At 33.9% G+C, this 17,035-nt stretch overlaps 2 protein-coding genes across 2 annotated transcripts; both read left to right on the forward strand.

Annotated features, from left to right (window-relative positions):
• Nucleotides 1-3,562: 3,562 nt before the first annotated feature.
• LOC110817261 (metal tolerance protein 9-like) lies at nt 3,563-5,875 on the forward strand. Its single transcript, XM_088212318.1, has 6 exons — nt 3,563-3,805; nt 3,953-4,053; nt 4,385-4,636; nt 4,757-4,837; nt 5,015-5,245; nt 5,365-5,875. The coding sequence occupies exons 1-6, from the start codon at nt 3,619-3,621 to the stop codon at nt 5,755-5,757; spliced, it is 1,245 nt and encodes a 414-aa protein (XP_088068444.1). The 5' UTR covers nt 3,563-3,618; the 3' UTR covers nt 5,758-5,875.
• Nucleotides 5,876-11,628: 5,753 nt separating this feature from the next.
• On the forward strand, nt 11,629-16,349 carry LOC110817251 (metal tolerance protein 9-like). Its single transcript, XM_022045702.2, is given in 7 exon segments — nt 11,629-11,882; nt 14,458-14,570; nt 14,678-14,851; nt 14,854-14,865; nt 15,113-15,193; nt 15,462-15,692; nt 15,801-16,349. Coding segments are annotated over 7 exon segments (1,134 nt in total). The 5' UTR covers nt 11,629-11,704; the 3' UTR covers nt 16,146-16,349.
• The last annotated feature ends 686 nt before the right edge of the window (nt 16,350-17,035 follow it).

Here is a 17,035-nt window from a genome sequence, read left to right on the forward strand (position 1 = left end):
CGCCGGAGCACGGCGGAGCCACCGTGCCAGAATTCCAATATTGGCCGAAAGGGGCCCTAGGTCTGATTTGGAATTTTTTGGGACACGTGCAGGTACCGGTAGTGCGTTTCAGTTTTCAGGAGAAAAATTCAAGAAAATTAGGGACAGCCCGTAGGCGCACTGTAGAGCCGATTTCAGATCTCGAAACAAGTAAGGACCCCTCACCTTATTTCTTTTTACGGTATTAAAGCTTAATAAATAATTAAACGGTATTTTGTGACTTTATAGATGTATAATTGACTGAGGTTGCCAATGGAGCCCGAATCTGATACATTGTTGGTCAGTTGTTGTTTGATCTATTTTTCAGTATTAAATACAGTATAATATTTGATGTAATTATTTTATGGTCTCGTATGCATGAATCATGGTTTCTTTTATTATGGTTGGTATTATGGTGAATCTGATACTGTGTTGTCTTGTTTGATGTCAATTACTGGTTTATATGTTTGTGTATGACTGGATGATTGAGACTAAAGAAAAGGGCAAAAGGTTATGTGAATTGATGAGTGGATAATGTGGATAGCCTGACTAGATATCCTGGGAGATGGTGGACGAACCGGGTCTGTAGGAAACCCTACTGGGAACGTGGTCTCTCATACCGGACGGGGTATGGAGACCTTATGTGTTTTGGCGCCCATACCGGACGAGGTATGGGGACGGCCGTTTCACCCTTATACCGGATAGGGTATCGAGGTTTATGGTCTTGGCGCCCATACCGGACTGGGTATGGAGACGGCCCTGGAGTCAGGTTATTAATGTTAATGGTTCACGTGTAGTGAGAACCCCCTATGGATCTCCATGGATAGTAGTAGGCTGGTAAAAGAGGAAATTTATTGTCTGATTATTGAAGTGCAAAAGTAGGACATGTGTTCTGTTACAAAGTGTATATGATTTTATGATGATTATCATGTTATTGTTTTCATAGGTTATTTTCATGAATCTCACCGAGGTAAGTAGACAGTAAAGGTTTTTTTTATGTTAATAAATGAGTTTGTTATAAATTATGCTCCATTGGTTGTTTTTGTTTTCTACCAACTTTTACTCCTGTGACAGTGAGATAGTGTGATGTCTTTACTGGGCTAGTGTAACTCATTCCTTACTTAACCATTTCAGATCAGGAAGACGTGGTTCCCGAGCCCGTTCCGCAAGAAGACGGCGAGTTAGACACCTAAAGACCTTATAGCTCTATTTATAATTTTTATTTCAAGTATCTCTTTTAATTAGCTTATTCTTTCATGTTTTGAGTACGTTTTTGGTTATTGCGTAAGGGATGTTAATCAAAATTTTTATTACGTTTCTGCATTTAAGATTTTTAATATATACATCTTCATTTAAATTATGGGACCGTTACAATCTCTATAAGTCTTTCTAAAGCATTTTTTTTAAAAAAAATAGAGAAAAAGATTAAAATGTCTTCATCTTCAACCTCTGTACTAGGTGAAAGAAAAAATATGCAGAATAATGACAAAACATTTTTTTCTAAACATGATTGACTTTAAAAAATACATAACTTTTTCATTTTATGTTTAAAAATTACAAATAATATACCAAATTAAAGTTCTTGGTCTCTATTTTTATTTTAAAACTAATATTATACATATTTAAGTAATAAAACACAAAAGTAAAAATTGAATTTTATACAAAAAATTCAACAAAGTGCAAATTGAAACAAATTTAAATATGCATGTCCGGTTCGGGCTCCATTAGCAATCGTAATTAATTATGCATATCTATTTAATTTGTACAAAATATAGTATCATCATTTATTCAAACTTCAATTCCATGATAGGAAAAAGGGTGAGGGATCCTTACTTGATTCGACATTGAAAACTAGATGGTTACTACGCCTACAGACGGTCCCTAGGTTCTCTGAATTTTTCTTTAGGAACTGAAACGCACTTACAGTATCTACAAGTGTCCCAAATAACCCAAAAATCATACTTAGGGCCTACTCGGCCAATTTCAGAATTCCGGCATGGTGGCTCCGTCGTGCTCCGGCGACGGCGCCGTCACGCTGCCTCGTGTTGGCTGTTTTCGGCTGTTTTCGGCCGAATTCAGCCGAACTTACACCGGTTCCTGCGAGAAAACACATTTGGGGCTCTCGGTGGGCCGAAAAAATACAGAAAATCGAAACTCACCGGCGGTTGGCATCGCTGGTGCGGCGACTCCTCCGGCTCACGTTGCGGTTGAGTGTTTTGCTTCAGTCAACCTGTAGAGAAAGAAACAGTAGTCACAACGGTAGAAAAATCACATCGAACAGGAATTGGGAAGGGCCTCATCGGAGGCCTTTTTCGAAACACCCTGCAGTGGTGGCGCCGAGCTTCGGCGGCATTTTTCGACTAATCGGCCGATTCTCTCACTTCAGTTTGGTCATGGGTGGGTTTAAAATTAAATTTCGTGCAAGAAGGGAAATTTTTACCTTGTTTGGCAGTCAGAAATTGCTCCGGTACAGCGACGGATGGCGGCGGTCAGCTCCCCGGCGGCTGGGATGTCTTCTCCGGCGAGAGGCTCTGGCAGCTAGGGTTAGGGTTTGGGTGCGTATGGGGTTATTTATACTCATCCGCTTTTGATCTGGGCCGTCCATCACTTTTAATCTGAACCGTCCGATCGCGATTAAATAAGGAGTGAATTTAGGTCGTTCATCGCAATTCAATCTTAGCCATCCGTGTGCGATTCAATCTGAGCTGTCCGTGCGCGATGCAATCTGAGTCGTCCGTGCGCGTTTTTGATCTAGGTTGTTCGTGCGCGCGGGAACGGATCTCAGCCGTTCAATCGCGCGCACGTAGATCGCCCACGTGGCCTCCCGCATCAGCGCCTCTGCCACCTGGCGCATCCTGTTTGGTCAAGGCTGCTGACCGGGCAGCTGACGTTGCATAACTTTTTTAAATTGTGTTTTGACCCCCGGTATCCGATTTTTCTTTCAAAAATACCATCAGAACCCAAATTTTCACCTATTTTATTTTTAATTAAATTCCTAACTAATTTTTTACCCTTATTATTATTGTTATTGAATCAAATTAAAATTAAATAAATTAAATTAAAATAATATAAATAATCTAATTATATTTATATAAAAATAATAATAATAATAATAAATAATGAAATGTCGGTGTTACAGCATGTTTCTTTCATTAAGTAGTTTTCTATATACATACATACATATATATATATATATATATATATGTGTGTGTGTGTGTGTGTTTATACTTACAATCTCATATCAAATAAATAAAAGACACAGGGTATGATTTGCTTTGATTTTTGATTGTGGGTCAATCTGAGAAATTCATTTCCCAAATCCAATTGAATAAACAAAAATATTCTCTTCATATTGTAAAGCTAGATGGAATTCACACCTTAAATTGATTAGGATTCCATCCACACTTTGACCTATTTATCCCAATTTAAAAAGTTCATATTAAATGAATAATTAGGTCAAAGTGAAAAATATTAACTACCAAAAACCAACATTTTCCATGCTTTCTTTTCTTGATTAATTTAGAAGTAAACTACTCATGGGTATATATATATGTATTGCTGTGACGATAATCAGTTGAGAAAAGAAAGAAATCAAAGAAAATGGGAAGTAATGTTAGAAGAGATCCTCCATCGGAGTCCCAAAGAGAGCTTCTGTACTCGGGTGATAATAATGAGATGATAGAGCAAGGGACTGTTACTGAAGCCTGGAAACTCAACATGAACAAATTTGAATTGCCGAAAACACCCCTCCCTTCTCGTTTCAGTTTCCTAAATAATCTCCTCACTGGTAAATTACTGCTCTTTTCTTTTTTCTTTTTTTTCTTTTTCTAAAGTAGAAAGTAGAAAATCACTTCTCCTTAAACACTTCATTTTCACTTGTTTTCGTAACACTATTACTCATGTTCACATATATGTGTATACATATATTACCTAGGGAGAGACAGGAAAATTAAAGCATATTACAAAAGGCAAGAAAGGCTTCTTGAACGGTTTAGCCAAGTGGATGCATTTTTCGAGTTGGAAAATTTAACCCAGGTAAGTTGTTAATATTCATTTGATTAAATTATTTTTATTTTTAAAGATATTTTTTATATTTATTTCGAGAGATATTGTGTTTTTTTTTAAAAAAAATTCTGTACAAAAAAATTATAATCTGTTGATAATGTATTACCAAATTATAATAGTAAAATTTTTATTTATTAATCTTAACTGTTAATGTAGACATACTTGTCGAATCACATTAAATTTTATATTTTTTTCTCATTTTTACTCTATTTTATTGTGATTGTGCGCATTTTGGAATTAATTTTCTTAATAATTTGATTAAATTACTCTTCTTATGTATTGAGATATGATTAAATTGTAGGTAAATGATGAAATTAAACAAGTCGGAAGACAAGAGAATATGGCTATTTACGCATCGAATATAGCAAATTTTGTAATTTTATTAGCCAAAATTTATGCTTGTGTCGCGAGCAAATCCTTGGCGGTTATAGCTTCAACCTTAGACTCTCTACTCGACCTTTTGTCTGGTTTTATTTTGTGGTTTACTGCTTATTCAATGGCAAAACCAAATTACTATCGTTATCCTATTGGCAAAAATAGGATGCAACCTCTGGTAATCTACACATATACATGCTATACCAATACATATATAATATCTAATACCCCCTTCATTTCAGGCTGGCTAATATTAAGACATAATATAGTAACATTTACTTCCCACCTCAAATTGCAGGGAATTCTTGTCTTTGCATCGGTAATGGCTACTCTTGGTTTGCAAATTTTATTTGAATCTGGTCGACAGCTTATCACCAAGGTATATATGTGTTTATGTGTATCTAAATATGTCAATACATAAAAAAATCTTGGTTTGCTCCGGAAAGGACTTGGTCTTAATACATAAAAAATCTTGACGCATGGGTCATACACGTAAATATAAATATAGTAAAGATAATAAACAAAGTAACGAGAAATGGTTATAATATGCATGTAGACTCAACCAGAAAGGGATCCTGAAAAGGAAAAGTGGATGATAGGAATCATGGTATCTGTGACAGCCGTCAAATTTCTACTACTGCTTTACTGTCGGAGATTCCAAGACAAGATTGTAAGAGCATATGCTCAAGATCATTTCTTTGATGTCATTACAAACTCAGTGGGTCTAGCGGCGGCTGTTTTAGCTGTCAAATTCTACTGGTGGATTGACCCTCTTGGTGCCATTCTTGTAAGTTTTATATAAACTTAACCCTCAAACGATCTCATAAGTTCTGTACATACAACTGTATAACTATATACATACATGGGCGTTTTATAATATATCTATATATGTATATGTATGTGTAGATAGCGGTATACACAATGGCAAATTGGGCGAGAACAGTGATGGAGAACGTGTGGTCATTGATTGGAAAGACAGCACCGGCGGAGTACATAGCTGAGTTAACCTACTTGGTGTGGAACCATGATGAGCAAATTAAGCATATAGAGACAGTAAGGGCATATACATTCGGCAGTCACTATTTTGTGGAGGTTCATATTGTTTTGCCACCGGACATGTCCTTAACTCAAGCACATCACATAGGAGAAACACTGCAGGATAAGCTTGAACAACTTTCGGAAGTAGAACGAGCGTTTGTACATGTAGATATTGATATCACACATTATCCAGAACATAACCACAAATCTAAAAAACACTCGGGTAATAATATACACACCACACATACACAACCATATTAGAGTTTGGGTTTGACATTTGTTTCATTTACTTTGAGAACTTTACTTATAACTTGTACCAGTGTTTCATCAACTCTTTCAATATAATTTGTTCTTGTTCCAACATATAGCTAGTAGTACTCCCTATTTAAACACATCAAAGAATGAAATATTTTTTATGTTTTCGTTTTCTTATTTATATATTCATTTATTTCATGTGATTTTTAAATAATCAACTAATATTAAAGTCTAATTGCATTTGTAATAATAAGAAATTAAAATAAATAAAATCAATATAAATCATTGTTAAAACATTTATAAATTGATAGTTCTTGAAAAGCTATTGTCATAACTCGATAAAACTTAATTAGCACAATATGAAGTAGGTAACAAAAGGTAACTGTTACATTATTTCTATTTAATTCTATTAAATATCAATTAATGCATATCTTTTAGTTATTTGACATGTATTAGTTAATTATTTTTATATAAAAAAAATAGAAAAAATGATTTATATGATTAGTTATTGTTGAAAAAAATAGAAAAAAAAAATCTCACAAATTATTGTCACAAACACGAACCAAAGTTTAGGAAATCATAACAAGAGTTAAGGCATTATTAAGTTCATCTCTTAAGAAAATATGTGAGTACTACTATGATTTCAAATAATATAAAAGAGTTTCTTCAAAAAATCTCATAAAAAAAGGGCAAATAACAAGAGCAAAAAGGGAATATAATATTGGGATAAAGTGAGGAGTAAAGGGGCGACCTATTTATAGACTGAAGTAGGTTGAACTATTAATGAGAGAAAGTGGTCGAGGTGACGAGTACAACCTTCTGTTTATGAACCACCCCAAGAGTTGCGAAGGTCTTCTCTGTCTCAGCTAACCAATATTCGATTTCTTCGAAAGAGAATGTCCTTGCAAAGGTAGACGAGTTTAGTTTTTTATACCTTTTAATGTAGTATGAGTCCATCATGGGTGAAATTGGGTCTTGTGAAAAAAAGACTGGATTGTGCTAGAGAGGGACCGGATGGCCCTGTGGCGATGCCGGATAATACGGTAGAGGTGCTAGATTGTATTGTGGCGATGTTGAATAATGAGGTGAAGGCACCAGATTATACTGTAGGTGCCGGATGATACGGTGGAGGAACAAGGTTGTACCAGAGTGGCTCCGGATCTTCTCGTTGTAAGGGTGGCTCAAACTGTGGCAATGGGGGAGGGTCAGACAACTCCCTCCTTTCCTCCTGGGCCTGCTGGGTAGAGATGAGTCTCTCTAATATCTCAAAGAGTCGATCAACATCCTCTCGAAACGAACCATCCCGGTCTATTCAGTTTAGTGAGGACCTTCATCTCTTCATATCTTTGTACCTATATTTCACAAAGAATAGTTCAACGATAGTTTGTATTTTGTATTTATAAATCTCTATGTAAGGAATAGTTTCGAGGAACGCAACTTTGATATCAACAGTAGAGGTCCGGAACCTTTAAAGGAAATGAATTTATAATTTAAATGCGAAAATGAATAATAAAAGTTATGGTTTACATTCCTTATACAATAAATTAAATTGCCCAATAGAACTACGAAAATATCCCTTCTACGTGGTTCATAAACGGTAATTAAAAGAAAACGAATAAATAAGTACCCTAGGGCCGCCATCACTAGTACTTGAAGGAAATCCGGGAGGTGGGACTACTCACAAAACCTCTTGCTGATTGGGATCTAGATCTTAATTTTTTTAATCTGAAATGGTTAATGAAATGGTGAGCTATATTAGCCCAGTAAGAATATCACACTAATTACTAATACGAAAAACTGAAGGTTGGTAAAAATTAAAAAAAAAAACTAATGGAGTTGTTGCTTTAAATAAGTACATTTAATTTTAAAAATTTTTATTTGATATTTACCGTGATGGTTTTGCCCAAAATCAACATATGAAGATAATTAACCAAATGACATTTTAATTTCATACATAGGATTAGCAATCATTCTTTTTTAACCTACTTACTAGGACCTCTAGGGGTCCATTGGGATATCCCTCTACTCGTGAACCCAACATCAAGATTGACAATTAACCCGGCCGTTTCCATACCCCGTCCTGTAATGGGCGCAAAAAATATCATCACCTCGATATCTCTTCCAGTATAAAGGTAAACTGTATCTCCTAAAATCTTTTCGCTATGGGACTTCTTAGTCCCATTCGACTAAAATAATGTCCATAGTAAGGTTCCCTATATACCAGGTCTGTCCACCCTTTCCCAGGATGCCTAGTATGCTTTCATTTATTTAGACTCGTATCATCCAAGCAACCATTAAAGCATACTAACATCTCATTTCATATTCACAGATTAATTCAAATGGAAGTTAAACAAACGATATAGTTTAACATAGTCAAATGACCAATAACCAGAATACTTGATAAAAATCATCAATTCAATTATGCACAGTATAATAGTAAGCAAATATAGGCAGTACAGAAAAATAAACAGGGAATCAAGATAATTGTGAACTAACCAATTTCAGCTTCACTAGTGACATGTAATATTTTTAGGATTTTTCTATTTTTTTACAAAATACACAATTATTGATTATTTATCCTTAATTTACCATAGTCGATAATAGGGTGAGGAATCCTTACCTATATCGGTGTTTCGAGACGTCGCAGCATCTCTTAACAGATTCTGGGTTTCTTAAATTTTTCTACAAAAATTTAAAATACTCGTCACGTAACTAAAAATATTTTAAAAATCTCAAATCGGCGTCGAAAATCCTTTCCGACCAATTTTAGGGTTCCGACACGGCATTAGCATCGTGCTTTGTCGACCCCAGTGGCAGTTCGCCTCAGCCTGGCCAGTTTTGGCCAGTTTTGGCTAATTTTGGCTGGTTTTATACGTATCCCTATGGCAAAACACGTTAGAGGGCTTCGGTTTGTCAAAAAATTACAAAAAATCGAATTTATTGGCATGAGGGTCTCTGGATACGACGGCTCTGTCGGTTCTCCTTCGCAGCTGAGGTTTCTTCTTCAGCTAACCTGCACAGAAAAGGACGGTGAACACAATGTTTAAAAAATTTTGTGAAAGGGAAAGTAGGAAGGGGCTCATCGGAGGAATTTTAGGGTTTCGGCCACAGCAACTCTGCCGGACTTTGCCCGTAATTTTTGGCTCACCTATCATCCATTTTGCTCTGATATGGCTATGGAGAGATTCGAAATCAATTTTCGAGTGGATAGAAGAAAATTTTATATTTTTTTGCGGTTGGTAGTGGCTCCGGTGTGGCGACGGTCAGGGGTCGGTCTCTTTCTTTGGCGGCTGGTCCTTCTTCTCCAGCGAGGGTAGAGTGGAGTCATTCACGAGTGCGAGATTGAATATGAGCCATCAGATTGTTTGGCACGCGGATTGCCTGCGTGGCCTCCCACATGGCGCCGACATCAGTATGTTTGTCACACGGTGTGCTCTGGTTCGTCAGGGTTGCTAACTGGGCTGTCCTACGTGGCCGAATCTTTTCTTTTTGTATTTTGACCTTTTTTTTTTAATTCTTCTTTCAAAAACACCATTTAAACTCAAATTTTTACTAATCTTCTCTAAAATTACTTTCAATTATGTCTCTAACCTATTTTTTAAAATATTTAATAAAATTAAATTAAAATAATATTTTTAATTATTTTTATAAACACAAAAATTGATTTCGGACCAAAGTTTGGATCCAGGTATTACAAAAATAATAAAATTATATTAGAGAGTGATTTTGGTAAAAAGAAAAAGTTATTAAGAAATATATTTACATAAATATATTCTTACTAATGTCAAATTATAAAGAATATTGCATAAAGTGAAGGATAATGTTTCTTAAGAGTAACGCTTAGATTAAAAAAATTTGACTAGCAAAAAATAAAGATTAATTGTGCTTATGGATATCTTTGTAATTATGAAGAAAAATTAAGAAACACAAAATTTAATCTTGATGATATAATTATTCATGAAGATACTTGGAGGAGAAAAGAAGAACATTAATTGATAATACTGAAATTATTTCATAGAATTGATATATGTTTTTTTATATTTTATAAGAAAATTATTTAATTTCTGAAATTTCTTATCTACATTACCAAAAAAAAAAACATTTGATAAGATAAGGACTTGAATTTATCTTGATTCATGTTTTTTTTAATTATTAATTTGATTACTGTGATTTCTTTTAACATCTTTAAATGTAAAGATCATATATTTTTAAAAAAAAAAAAATAGAAAGAAAATCAATGTGAAAGATAGCCATTTAATTGAGAGTCTATCAATCTAAAGGAGGCTGCACAGACAATCTTAATACCTCCTTTAAAGTCATGAGGGTCTTAGTTATTAACTGTAGATGATGGAATAGATCTTTTGTAGTACTAAGTTTGAATGTTCTTTTAGGTTAATATATAAACTTATATCTTTTTATCTGAAACTAAAGTCACAAAATGTAACATGATAGTTTGCATAAGTGAATTTTGAAGAAAGTTTATTTCTTGGACTTCCTCATCAGTGAATCCATTAGGTATAAAAAGTGGGTTGTGTTTGCTTGGAATGGGTAATTTTTAGCCAATTCAATTTTGGTGGATATTAACTTTATACATGTTAAAAGTTTTAGATGGATGGAAAGACACTATGAAATTTTACAGGTGTTTATGGTCCTATACATTTTCAAATGAAAATTTTTATCCCTACACTAGTTAATATTGAAGAATCCACATATCTTCCATAGCTCATGCTTGGAATTTCAACATCACTCTATGAGATAAAGAGATGAATAATAGGCTTGCAAGCAGCTCGTGGAGTCTATGTACTTCATTAATGAAGCAATTAACCTAGTTGGGTATAATAAACTTAGGATTTGTTGGAAAGCCTTTCACGTGGAATAATAAAAGACCAGGCTTAGCAATGTTAGATAAAGGGATGACCACAAAAAATAAAATGAATTAATTTATATTTAGACAACTAAATTTTTTATCTGTCATAAATGTCTTTTGATCATTTTTTTCTTTTACAAAAGCTGGATAAAAAGAAAAAAAGAGATAACTGAATGGTAAGATTTGAAGAAATGTGGTACAGAAATAATAAATGATAAAAAGAGATAAAAAGTGCATGAAATAATAATTTTTTTATTTTAAAACATACAAATATTTTCTCAAAATTAAGAATACAAAAAAATTTCATCAAAGGTATGAAAATTTTCGATTCTAGAGGATCTTTTAAGTTTTGAACATAGTCTCCTACTTGTTTTTCTCTGCGTGGTATGTCAATCATCATTGTCCCGTTCTTTAACACTTTGCTTGAGCTCTCTCTCTCTCTCTCTCTCTATCCACTATGCTCTCATCTTTGCTTGAAATAAAGTTAAAGATTATCCAGATTTGAATTCTATAGAAGATGAGTAAAAACAAAATATAAATATGATAAAATTTTAAATGAAAATAATATTTTAATATAAGATACGATGTCTAATTTAAATTAAATTTTTTTATATTTTTTTTCATAAATGAGAATATAAATATACTTATTGAATTAAAAATATGAAGAAAAAAAAAAACTTATTAAATTATATAGTAAATGTGTAAATTTTCAGAAATAAAAAAATATAAATTTTGTTTAGGAAGGTGAGTCATGAGTCACTTAAATATTGTTATATCCACATGTTAGAGAGTGAAGGTGTCTGAGTCATCAACCACGGTTATGTCCCTTCTTTTATTTGGATCAGGCGGTTTTCAACTCTTATCACCCCCCCCCCCCCCCCCCCCCCCCCCCCCACCGTATATATTATATACAAAGTTAATTTTTAATTAAATTATAAACATAATTTATAGTGAATATTTATAAATTTTTTATAAGATTAATGTATTAATTAAATAGATAATTATATTACATTAATTTTATTTTTAAGGGAACTGGCAGAAATCATTTTAGAGAACGCAGCGCCTGTTGCCACACCAACTTCTAACATGGAAAGGAAGACTTCCGACCGCATTCATCACAATGAGGAGCTTCTGCTGGAAGACCAAACGACGCCCTCTTCCTCCTCTTCATGGCGTCTTAGAGTCGACAGCTTCCGTCTTCCCTCTCAGTCCGATAGGCATGTTGATAGTCCTGCTACATTCTCTCGTCTTCTCTGCACTCCAAGTACATTCTCTCTCTCTCTCTCTCTCTCTCTCTCTCTCTCTCTCTCCATATTTGCACATACACTATATCATACTCTGTAATAAACAGAGCAGTGAATTGGAAGTGAAGAAACCGTTAGGATTTCTTTTGGGTTTATGTTTGTTGCTTCCGCTCTTTTGCTTTCTGAAGAAATCACTCTGTCTCTGTAATTTTCTTTCTATGACTATTTCTTCTAAGGAACTAACCAAATACTTATTTGTTTTCCTGGGAAACAAGTAAAGGTTTTCGAAATGTTTGTAGGCTCTTTGTTTAAATTAGAACCGGAAAGGAAGCCCCTTCGGTATGTTTGAATTGCTCTTTGAAGTATATTCTTGCTATTTGCGTACTCCTGTTTTCTACTTTTCCTGTTATCCAAACAGAGTCTCAACTGAATTTTAGTCGTCGTGCTGCTTATTCCCATATCTGGATTCTTTCTCGTTCTTTGATGCTTGGTTATCTCCCTAGTTTCTATGTAATTAATGTTCTTGTTCTTCCTTGTTTGTCTTTGTTCTAACACATCCAAACGGAGAATTAAAGAGAATAACATGACAAATATTGAAATATATATTGTTATTCTTGGAATTTAAAGTATCATTCAAGGAATATTTTCCACTAAAGAAAATACACAAAGAGACAATTGATGAAAGCAATGCATTTTATATTCCTCTTGTTTTGATTGTGGTCAGTATTTTTTGCAAGATTTCTGGTTGCCTATAATAGAGTATTTATTTTCTCGTAAATATTGAAAGGGTGGTGGTGCCAAGCACTCACAAATTAAATAGTTTAAATTTGCTCTAAACTTGTATCAGGCAAATCTCACCTCGCATTTGTGGATGCTATAACTCATAGAGCTCGGCACAATAAGGCAAAAATTATTTATCAGGAAAAAGTTTATTAAAAAGTTTTGCAACCTGTTGTGATAAAGTATTGTGTACTTTAGAAAGTTTTGGACATTAATTCAAAGTGCTATATTTTAAAATATAAAAGAAAGTGTTGTTTTCTCTTTTGTCGTAATAGTCCACAATACACATAAAAAATAAGTATTCTTTAATAAGGAAGGGAACAGACATGAGAAAATATCATGAGGAAAGTGCAGCAGTGGGTTGAAATAGTGCTGCCATTTTTACTACTTTAGAATGTGAAATTTCTTTACACAAGATTGGAGCAGTTGTCATGGAAAAGCCCTTTTGTGTTATAAATATTTTAGGGTGAATACTTGGTTAAAAATTGTTTCTGTTGCATGCAAGATATATGTCTCGAGAAATTGCATTGAAAATGAGTTTATGCTTCCATGCTTCAGTCTCTTGATGCAAGGTTTCTTAACTATCATTCTGACAAAATCCATGGCCAGTTAATTTGTAGTTTAGCGATAATAAAGTGTTCTGATCTTTGAAGTTTATAAGGAGAGTACATTTTTTTTCACTTTATAAACATTCAGCTTTTTTTATAATTCTCGGAATTACAAAGGCCGAGCTCTATAAGCTTGACGTCACCATATTGTATAGAATCGAAAGTTTTGATCTTAATTAATTTTTCATGTTTAGTACCGTAGTATACTGACTTGAGATCTTGAAACTTTTTTTTTGCCCTTTTTATACTTTGTGGTTATAAAAGCACCTTTGGACTTTGTTTCGCCTAACCATTTAATGTTGAGTTTGTTGTCTTATTTCTTATATATTATCAAAATAATGGCTCAAAAGCACCATTAATTATTCTAATAAATACTTTGATATTTGTAGAAACTATCTCCAGGTCAATAATCTTTTTCAGAATTGGACCATTTAGGGCACAAATTAAATTTGTTTCTTTGTTTATCTAAGATCTATAAACCTGTTTGTTCTTGACATTATTAAGAGAGCTGTTCATCAAGTTCTATATGGAGCCCATTTGGTAGATAGCTGCAACGTTTTACTTGTGGTATTTCTTTCTTATATGAAGAAATATTATTTGCATATCTGCTGAGTATCTGTTCCTATGTGAAATATTTGTTAGTTGTTGCCCGATAATACTATTGGTTCGAGTATGTAGCTCTTCCTCTTAAGGGCATACTCTTAGTGATGCAGATGCTGAATCAAACTTCCCGACTGTTTCTTATGAATTAAGCACGGTGTTGAAGCTTGTCTTTAATGTTCAATGATATTTATGTCATGGAGAAAATGGAGACAATGGCAATCTGTTGTCTCTCTTGGAGACAATCTTTTCTTTATGATGATCAACTTATCATATATTAATTGAAAGTTCTACTCTTACAAAAGTTCTTTTTTCCCTTCTGCAACACCTAGCTTCCTTATATGTAAGTTGCCTATTAGATATTTCCTTCATGCAAGTTTATTTATTATTATGTATCCAATAAGATCATCTCGAAGACATTCTCTGTCATTTACATATTCCCTTTAATTTTTCTCTTGATTAAGATTACTTGGGTTTTCCAATATCCAAGTTTATCTTTGCATTTCATATCTTCTGTTCAGCCATGACATATGCCCTTCGTTCATGCATAAATGTGAATTATATTAACTCCATTCTGAATGCGGCTTGCTTCTGTTAACAACATTAGAGAAACAAAATAAGGTTCTTGAGTATTATAAGAAGCAAGAAAGACTCCTTGAAGCGTTTAATGAGATGGAAGCCATCAACGAAACTGGTGGTATACCAGGAAGCTTAACAGAGGTTGGTTCTACTTTTCATTGAGTTAATTACTCGGTGCTTTTCTACATCCATATCATGTCTCTTCAGAGAAAAGGAATTATTCTAGTCTAAAAATCTTCTCCCAACAGGATGAAATGAAGCAACTTGCAAGGAGTGAGAGAATGGCAGTTAATGTATCAAATATGGCAAATCTGCTGCTTTTTGCTGCGAAGGTTTATGCTTCAATTGAGAGTAGATCCTTGGCTGTTATTGCTTCAACCATGGACTCTCTCTTGGACCTCTTATCAGGTTTCATCTTGTGGTTATGCAACCAGTGGTGCGTCATCCCACTCTACTTTATAATATAGGACTGGGATTTAGAGAGAGAGGAAAATTAAAGAACATAAAAGATAAATCCAATTCACAATCAAAAATTTATCAAGCTCTCTTAACTTTCACAAACTGAATAGAGTGTACATACCTTTTGATTTCCTGACAAGGACAACGAGAAATCGTGTCTTTTTCTCCCCCAGTGAACTTTAGTTCTTAAATATCAATATTTTTTCCCTTGATAATTCATGCAGGGTATAATTGTCTTTGCATCAGTGATGGCAACTCTTGGACTCCAAATACTGCTCGAGTCTGTCAGACAGCTAATTTCAAATGTAAGTTTCAAAGAATTCATTCAACCTAACCAGAAAACAGAGTGGTAGTAGTAGGGCGCTCAGGTTCATTGCCAGCCCAGGCTCTTGTTCAAACTAAACTGCGTCACTGAATTTAAGAACCTCAGTGTCTTTCGATCATGGGGGAGTGGATGTTGCATATGGCAATCTGTTCAAATCTATGAAGCATACATTTCGTTTCAATTGCTACTAGTATTGCTTTTCATTTCTCTTCTTTGATCTTTTTCTTCTATGATAATATTTGGTTCAGACTGGACTTCACATGAGCAGCCGTGAGGAAAAATGGATGATTGGAATCATGGTTTCTGTTACTATTGTGAAGTTTTGCCTTATGGTTTACTGTCAAAGATTCAGAAATGAAATTGTTAAAGCCTATGCTCAAGATCACTTCTTCGATGTTATTACTAATTCAGTTGGGTTAGTAACAGCTGTTTTGGCCGTCAAGTTTTCCCGGTGGATCGACCCTACTGGTGCTATTATTGTGAGTTGGCAACTCTTACCAACTTTGTTTACCTATGCACAGTAAATTGCTCTTCCTTACCCTGCTCTTAGTCCTTAATTCCCTTAATTTCGTCTATCTATAATGCAGATAGCAGTATATACAATGAGTACATGGGCAAGGACTGTGCTCGAGAATGTAAGGTCACTGATTGGAAGAACAGCTCCACCGGATTTTCTAAATAAGTTAACATATCTGATATGGAACCACCATCAAGAGATCAAGCATATCGACACAGTGAGAGGCTACACTTTTGGATCTTATTACTTTGTGGAGGTTGACATAGTTTTACCAGAAGATATGCCTCTGCATAAAGCACATAATATTGGGGAGACACTTCAAGAGAAGCTCGAACAACTTCCTGAAGTTGAAAGAGCTTTCGTACATATTGATTTTGAGTTCACACATAGGCCTGAACACAAGAGCAAGGTATAGCTATAGCTTTTCGTCGTATCAATAAGCCACTTGACTTCTCTTTCTATGTCTTTGCAAAAGTACATTGTCATGTTTGCTGAGTAATATAAAGGATGGACGTCGACATAAATATGGTCCTTCTCCCTCCCTGGGTTACACAACCAAATGTGGTTGTATTATACATGTCGAGTATGTATTAAAATTAAAGGAAAATCTGTTGTACTATGTATTTGTATTATGATTTTTTTTTTTTTTTTTTTTTTCTGGGAAATGTATACAGATTTTTGAATAATTCTGGTCACAGGGATATTTCAAATTTGTGAATGATATGAATATTAATAGATTGAACTAGTCTAAATATTTGAACTAATTTTATTGATGAGTCTGTCTCTCCTTGTACTAATGATGAGAGGTGCATGGTGGTGTATAAAGCTAAATTGTTACATATTTTCAATATTTTAAAGGGCATGTGATAAAATTAAATATATTTAAATTAAGTTAATCAATCTGTCATGAGCATAGTTGATGGTATATATTATTTTGTTTATTATGTACTTATTGAATATCAATAGAAATAAACAGTAATTTTGAGCAAACCTTGCAGATTCATATACTAACATTAATATTTAATATTCACTGTGAATCGTCAGAAAAATTTGGTTTATTTCATGGTCATAAACTTTGATGTATATTTGAGATTTAATTTGATTGTTAAAGGTTATACATAATTGCTCGGTTACTGATAACACGTGCTTTCTGAACACATTTATTTATTTCTTTGAACTAATCCAAGATTTATTTTTTAATATATTAAGTTTTATCATCATAAAATAAAAAAGAAATATTTGTTGGAGTAAATATTGTACTGATAATGTTTGATGAGCTGATACAAGATTTGAATAGAACTACAA

Source organism: Carica papaya, chromosome 2 (assembly GCF_054855325.1).
Source record: "Carica papaya isolate Zhongbai chromosome 2, ASM5485532v1, whole genome shotgun sequence".
Taxonomy (NCBI): domain Eukaryota; kingdom Viridiplantae; phylum Streptophyta; class Magnoliopsida; order Brassicales; family Caricaceae; genus Carica; species Carica papaya.